We start from the raw sequence: 8275 nt of genomic DNA on the forward strand, positions 1-8275 counted from the left end.
GGACATTAAACAGAGAGAAGACTAGCGTCTGGCTTTGGGACTATAAACAGGGAGGAGAACAGCTAACCCTAACCAGCCTAGCAAGCTGGCAGTTCTTCAAAGGGTTCTCTCTGCTTTTAAAGACCAAGCACAAGTCCTCACGATGGTTGACTGCGGTTCAGGACGAGCCAGCCAATTTAACATGGCTAGAGCTAGAGACCATCACCCCGGTGTATAGCAGATACAAAAAGTAAATAGGTTGAGAAAACTCACTTGATAGGCTGAGGTGAAGTTGTTCTTCTGGAAGAAAGGAACGAAGATATATCCTACAATAGGGATTACGAAGAAGCAGGACACACCAAACATCCACAGCTGAGGTCCGAACTTGTACACTTCTGCTGGTTGACCGATGAATGTGATGGATGAGAGAAAACTGAAACCAAATAGTAGAATAACTTTTTATTTTTATCTTTTTTCAATCATGAATTTATTGTGGTTAAACAGAGCCTTTTCACAACTTTTGAGGGGATCACAGCATCACTAAGTGCCTCCATTGCAATCAATTTCCATATTTCAATTATCTTTTTACACTGGTGATGCCGCCACTGGTCGCTACTCTATTAAAGTAGCTACTCAATTGTCCTCATAAGGCTGAGTGCACCCCGAACTCCAAGTACAGCGCCGAAAAATCTTCCATCCTGCCAAGAGTCGAACCCTGGAGTCCCTGGAACTCCGGAGCGCAAGTCTATCGCAAGTCGGAAGCTATTTTGGATTTTTTACCTTGCCAGCATCGAGAGTGCTACCGGTATGGTCCCCAAGGTTCCATTGGCTACCAAGAGTTCTCCAGCTTCACTCTTGCCTCAGTTTTCTTGTTGTTGTTGGTAACTGGAGATTATTTGTCAGTCTTACTTCAGGATTTGATCTCCAGTCATATTTAATGAGCTCGTCCTGAACCAGAGTCAACCCTTGTAAGGACTTCTGCTTATTCTTCCGAAACAGAGTGGAACTTTTGAAATGTGCCAGTTAGCTTAACTAGTGCTTCTCTGTCTTTCAAAGCAGATTGAACCATTTGAAAAATTAAGTGCTAAGCCGGTTAGGGTTAGGTGTTCTCCCTGTTTATCATCCAACAGTAGACTCTACAGTCTAAACTAAAGGCCATTCATTCAAAATGCTTGTTTACATTGATGTCTATCCTGCTACTCCGACAACCATTCCAACAGTACAGAAGAGGGGACATTCCAAACCTATGTCTGTACGTTATCACACATTATAGTAGTATTGAGTATTCAGGTCCTATAGTACCTGGGGACTGGGGGGACTATAGTAATACATCAGTATCAGTTCATCTAGTATACTCACACCATAATGCCGTTCCGTAATATTCTCAATTGTTAGTGAGATTGTAAATAGTAATTTTATCTTATTTTTTGTTGATATTTATTTTTCCTCATTATATTTATTAGGTCATCATTACTCGTCTATTTGTCTAGGTGTGAAATGATTGTTGCTAGAATGTGAAGTGTTTTATTTAGTTTGTGCATTTCCGTCAATAGTTTCTCAATTCGGTCGATATCAAATTTGTATAAACCGTTTTTTTATTTGATTTTTTACATGTGTGAAGTGCTTTCTTCGTGTTTTTGAATGATTCATTTTCCAATTTGTTTTCAGCCAGCCTAGTTACTTAGTTAGCTTAGTTCGTAGTGCGTCTGCCTTGTAAGCGCTAGGCCGCGGGTTCGATTCCCGCCCGGGGCGGATTTTATCCTGATGGGATAATGTTCGTTCTCGGAACGGCTGGCTTTCTCCTATCCTGTCTTCCTTCTCTCCTCGATTTCGGGACGATAAGACCATAGCAGTTAAAGTTCCCTCTGTCAAACCTCTTAAAAAAAAAAAAAAAAAAAAAAAAAAAAAAAAAAAAAAAAAAAAACAAAAAAATTTGAATGATTCATTTTCCAATTTGTTTTCGAAGTTTCTCTTTGGTGTTTACAGTGTTTGTGTTATAAAAGTTTATTTTTTGGTTTCATATCGATTGTTCAGTAGGTGGTACCCGTGTTATATTTAGTTTGTGCATTTCCGTCAATAGTTTCTCAATTCGGTCGATATCAAAATTGTATAAACCGTTTATTTGATTTTTTACATGTATGAAGTGCTTTCTTCGTGTTTTTGAATGATTCATTTTCCAATTTGTTTTCGAAGTTTCTCTTTGGTGTTTACAGTGCTTGTGTTATAAAAGTTTATTTTTTGGTTTCATATCGATTGTTCAGTAGGTGGTACCCGTGTTTGCTTATTTCATCCTCATGACTTCATTTTCATAAGAATTTAGGTATTAATAAATATTTTAATCCCTCAAGTAGGGAATATAATTGGCATTTCCGTATCAAGGTGGCCCTTATTCAAGGATGATGATTGTTCAACTTTCCGTCTCCATTAAGTTATACCTACTTCAGTTAGGTTATGTGGGAGATGTTGGCATTTTACTCGAGTATTTTTAGATTTTTTTTAGTTTGTTTCTTTTCTTCTTCCATTTAATTCCCTGTTGTTATCATTCTCAGTGACATTCACGGATGATGATTGTTCAACTTTCCGTCTCCATTAAGTTATACCTACTTCAGTTAGGTTATGTTGGGGATGTTGGTATTTTACTCGAGTATTTTTAGATTTTTTTTAGTTTGTTTCTTTTCTTCTTCCATTTAATTCCCTGTTGTTATCATTCTCAGTGACATTATTTGATTTTTTACATGTGTGAAGTGCTTTCTTCGTGTTTTTGAACGTTTCATTTTCCAATTTGTTTTCGAAGTTTCTCTTTGGTGTTATTGTTTGTGTTATAAAAGTTTATTTTTTGGTTTCATATCGATTGTTCAGTAGAGGTACTAGAGGTGGTACCCGTGTTTGCTTATTTCATCCTCATGACTCCATTTTCATAAGAATTTAGGTATTAATAAATATATTAATCCCTCAAGTAGGGAATATAATTGGCATTTCCGTATCAAGGTGGCCCTTCAAGGATGATGATTGTTCAACTTTCCGTCTCCATTAAGTTATACGTACCTACTTCAGTTAGGTTATGTGGGGGATGTTGGCATTTTACTCGAGTATTTTTAGATTTTTTTAGTTTGTTTCTTTTCTTCTTCCATTTAATTCCCTGTTGTTATCATTCTCAGTGACATTTTCTAGGTAAATTTCTTACGTGCCGTATAAATTGTTTGCTCCTGTAGGTAGGTAGGTACAGCTACGTTATAATTACCTACCTACTCATCAGTGTCATTTACAAACTGTCTGGTATGCAACTTATCGGGCATGAGAAATAATCAGTTGCATATTGTTCTCTGTCTAATATTGTTCTATGCAGATGACATAATTGACTATGTCCTTCACTACAAGTCTGGGTACTCTTGGAATCCATCATATGTAGTTAACTCCTAAGGATTTCACTATGGGGTCCCCAGAAAAGGGCCCAAAATCTAATGAACAAAATTTGTTCACATTTAATGACCTTATAGGTAAATTTCATTTTCTGTCAAATTTCATCAAACGCGGAATACCTATAATAATTAACTAATTGCTACCGGATCTTCAAAACCCTGATCAGGCCAGCATCTAGTCAAAACTTAGAACTCTCTTCGTTCGTTCAGTAAATAGAGTCTCTCATCTTGTCCTTTCTTTCATAATCAACTCTCTGTCCTCGCTAATAAAATACTCATTGATCATTCAATAATAAAAATCAATCAAGGTATCCTAGGTATGTAGATACGTGCCGTATAAATTGTTTGCTCCTGTAGGTAGGTAGGTACCTACGTTATAATTACCTACCTACTCATCAGTGTCATTTACAAATTGTCTGCTATGCAACTTATCGGGCATGAGAAGTAATCAGTTGCATATTGTTCTCTGTCTAATATTGTTCTATGCAGATGACATAATTAACTATGTCCTTCACTACAAGTCTGGGTAGTGGGTACTCTTGGAATCCATCATATCATAGTTAACTCCTAAAGATTTCACTATGGGGTCCCCAGAAAGGGCCCAAAATCTAATGAACAAAATTTGTTCACATTTAATGACCTTATATGTTATATGTAGATAAATTTCATTTTCTGTCAAATTTCATCAAACGCGGAATACCTATAATAATAATTAACTAATTGCTACCGGATCTTCAAAACCCTGATCAGGCCAACATCTAGTCAAAACTTAGAACTCTCTTCGTTCGTTCAGTAAATACCACATGTTTGATCTGCTCCCTTCCCTGGTATACTCCTTGTTCATAGTCCCTCGGCTGTACAAAGGGGAACTATGAACAGTAAACAGGGTGCATACCAGGGGATTACAAATTAATCAATCAATTCTTTCTTCCAACCAAGTCACAATGGACCAAGATCTACTCGAACTTAACAAAGGTGTCGAGGTTCTCCTATTTGATTTGAACGATAACAATGATGATTATTACATTCTACAAAGTCAATCTCTTATCAAAACCTGGTGTGAGTCCAACATAAGCTCGAAGCTGATTGGTGGACACAAGTTGGATGTGAAGATAGCAATCCGAGATGGCAAACAGATCCGTGGAGATATTGAGAAGAGGATTGAATCAGAGCCGGATATACTGTTTGTGTTTGGGGGAACTGAACTGATCCATGGTCACGTGACTAGTGAAGTGTGCACCGGGCTTATCCAGAAGAGGATCACAGGTGAGTTATTTATTTTTCTTTTTAAGAGGTTTGATAGGGGGAACTGTAAAGTAAAGATGTAGCCACACATAGTCCACCGATGTCGACTGAAAACTGCCTCGACAACAAAGATTCACCTCGTCCATCGATGTTGATCGACGACTGGTCGACTATGTGTGGACACAACTTACCTCCTTACCGATGAACGTCTTATCGTCCAAAATCGAAGAGAGAAGGAAGAAAGGATAGGAGAAAGTCAGCCGTTCCGAGAACGAACCTTATCAGCCTAGGATAAAGTCCGCTCAGGGCGGGAATCGAACGCGGCCTTTTGCTTACAAAAGCTTCCAACATCGTGAGTCAGTCTATCCGTGTCCGTGAGATATGAGATACACAGGCTTATCTCAAAGACAAGAAAAACTAAACCCAAAATAATTATTGCGAAAAAGCTCCCAGCTTCACCACAAAATAATATCTATGACCCTTCTCTACTTGTTTCAGGCATCGAGTTCATAATATACAGTGTTGTAAAGTCAAATCCAGATCTTGTTCTGGGAGAAAAACTAAACCCAAAATAATTATTGCGAAAAAGCTCTCAGCTTCACCACAAAATAATATCTATGACCCTTCTCTACTTGTTTCAGGCATCGAGTTCATAATATACAGTGTTGCAAAGTCAAATCCAGATCTTGTTCTGGACCAGTTTGTATGTGGCTTCTGTAGGAAAACCCTCATCCTAACCTTACCACTGGTTACTAAGTCCCACAAAAACCAGTTTTTTTTTTTGTTTTTTTTTTGGCTTTATGGTTCTCTGGACAAAATTTGCACCACCACTTTCGTGTTCCTTTCGTGTTCCTACCAGGAACACGAAAGACCTTTAATTTGATATATAGGTCGACCAGGTTTGGATAAGTCCTTCTATGGGGACAGACAGAGTGACAGACAGACAGACTGACGATTTTGAATCAGATACAGAAAGTTCTGAAACATGCACTAGCCGTTTATCACAATGATCTGCCCAGTGTTAGAGAGAAACATGGCGAATCTCTAGTAGGTGAGTACAATAGCAAATGCCTATCTATAAACTCCATCGTGTGGCCTTTGTCGTAGCATACCCATCCCGTAGTATGTCGCTCATCAGATGGGCGAGAAGTGGCATAGTACTTCCTATTTAGGTGCTCAATCAACAGGAGAAGTGTTCACATTGCCAACGAAGAAAATTCGGAAAAATAGTAACTTTGGACCTAATAAAATTCATGCAGTGTGAACGGGCTATTATCCGTTGAAATATTTTCTATCTAAATAATTCGAGTATAATTTTTTTGTGGTTAGTGGACATCGAACCCGGGCCTTAGGCATGACGAGTAAGCGCCTTATCAATGAACCATACTACTAAGGAAAAATAGTAAATTTGGACCTAATAAAATTCATGCAGTGTAAACGGGCTATTTATTATCTGTTGAAATATTTTCTATCTAAATAATCCGAGTATAATTTTTTTGTGGTTAGTGGACATCGAACCCGGGCCTTAGGCATGACGAGTAAGCGCCTTATCAATGAACCATACTACTAACCGTTATTTTTTCTAGTCTCTACCGCCTCAGCTCCACCACTCAAGTCTAAAATCAACCGTGATGTCACTCAGAGAAGTCGGAAGTCTCTCTACCCCATGCTAGAAGTAGAAGCTGCTCAGAAACTAATCCTGGACTTCATAGAAACTAACAAGTGTGGGCAACAGAAGCAGTCCTTATCTTGTAGACAGGCTGGAGGGTATATTGTGGCGGAGACCACAGTAGCTAAGGATGACTTGCCTCCATTTGATGCCAGCATCAAGGATGGATATGCGGTGATCGCTTCTGATGGTGCAGGTATGTCTTTTAAATCCCGTCTCTATGACTTATTGCTAAGTGCTTATGGATTCTGAGTCTTAATACCAGGGGTTTGAATCCCGGACGAAACAATTTTTGATGGGATTGGATGTAAAAAAGAGACATCTACCGCTCAAAGTAACGTGAAAGCATGTCTTAGGATAAGCCTTTAGTAATTCCCCGATATCGTACCAATCTCCCCATTGGCGAATCTGTGGCCGTAGCCGGAAATATAGTTAGGTACCAATCCTTGCGTGAATGTGATAGGTACCTATCGGAATGACATTCTCGAAATTTTGTCTGCCAAAGATAACTAGATATACTAAGTGTGCTGTTATTCGTTAACCTTGTTTAATTTTATGAAAGTGGCAGAAAAGTTGAGTTGACAATACCCAAAAAACCGGCGACGCGACGCTTCGAACTCTTGACGGTCGCGCGCCTCCCGGCAGGCTTGTTATCTAAATTTACATTTGGAATTGTACCCATAAAAACTGAGAAAAGTTTCATGAGTTTTCGGTACTTACTTCACGGTTTACTCAATGTTGGCCTCTGCTATTTCAGGGAAACGCAAGGTGGTGGGTGAGAGGTCTGCAGGTCCCGTCAAGTCTGCCTCCCCTCTCAAGTCTAGTCAATGTTATAGAATCAATACAGGAGCTCCTATACCCCCTGGTGCAGACAGTGTGGTACAAGTAGAGGACACTGAACTTAGCAAGGGCAAGGATGGAGAAGAAGTTGAGATTAAGATCCTGAAGACACCCACTAAAGGACAGGATATTCGAGTCAAAGGTAAAATCCAGGCCTATACCTCCTGGTGCAGACAGTGTGGTACAAGTAGAGGACACTGAACTTACCAAGGGCAAGGATGGAGAAGAAGTTGAGATTAAGATCCTGAAGACACCCACTAAAGGACAGGATATTCGAGTCAAAGGTAAAATCCTAGAGGATAGAGAAGAGACTAAGTGGTTAGTACGGTGGAGTACCTACCTTACAGATCTGGAGGTTGGTGGTTCGAGCCCAAGTCAAATCATGGAAAAATCGAGGTGTATTAAATTAAGCAGCGCGAACACTCGTACGTTCTGATTAGCATCCTTTTCCGTCCAGATGCGTTTCAACTAAGTTGTTTCGTATTACTTATCATTTGATCAAATACACGCGCGCAGATAAATTTAATAATATGACGGAACGTGTCCACACGGAAATAGACCATATTTTGGATGTATGTATCAGTGTGTGTCCTACTTTAATCCGGGAACGACATTTCTGACAATCTGCGATTCTGTAATCTCCTGAATTCCAAAAATTCATCGTTCACAAATAGATTAGGGTGTTACCTATATTACAAATACATAGTCACCTTTAGCCCTAACTCTTTCTGTTCTCACCTAATTCCAGGTATCGACATAAGGAAAGGAGCGACCATTCTGGAGGAAGGCAATCTGATTGGTCCTCCAGAGTTAGGTCTCCTAGCCAGTGTAGGCGTTACCAGCATTACAGTATACAAGAAACCCATCATCCATATTCTATCCACTGGAAATGAATTGGATGAACCTGATGCTCATGTGTTGAAACCTGGTAAGTTATAAACCCTGCCGCGGGAGGTTGTGGGTTCAATCCCAACGGAGACAAAGAAATTGATCGTTATTGGTTTGATATTTTTTTACCTAGTGGTTACCTTCCACGTTCCTAGAAAATATCTAGGCGGCTAGGCGCTAGCTAGAGCAAAGTTCTGGCCTCAGTACGCACACGTGATGATCAGTGAACAGGTCT

At 39.4% G+C, this 8275-nt stretch overlaps 1 protein-coding gene across 1 annotated transcript in view; it reads left to right on the plus strand.

The window, feature by feature from the left end:
* Positions 1 to 8091, plus strand: part of LOC103524596 (molybdopterin biosynthesis protein CNX1-like) — a 14865-nt gene extending 6774 nt beyond the window's left edge. Inside the window, 7 exon segments of the mRNA XM_026819954.1 lie at positions 4338 to 4664; positions 5285 to 5391; positions 5583 to 5694; positions 6230 to 6508; positions 7070 to 7300; positions 7302 to 7436; positions 7901 to 8091. Coding sequence (XP_026675755.1) covers positions 4338 to 4664; positions 5285 to 5391; positions 5583 to 5694; positions 6230 to 6508; positions 7070 to 7300; positions 7302 to 7436; positions 7901 to 8091 — 1382 coding nt within the window.
* The last annotated feature ends 184 nt before the right edge of the window (positions 8092 to 8275 follow it).

This window comes from Diaphorina citri, unplaced genomic scaffold, assembly GCF_000475195.1.
Source record: "Diaphorina citri unplaced genomic scaffold, Diaci psyllid genome assembly version 1.1 scaffold107, whole genome shotgun sequence".
NCBI classification, from domain to species: domain Eukaryota; kingdom Metazoa; phylum Arthropoda; class Insecta; order Hemiptera; family Psyllidae; genus Diaphorina; species Diaphorina citri.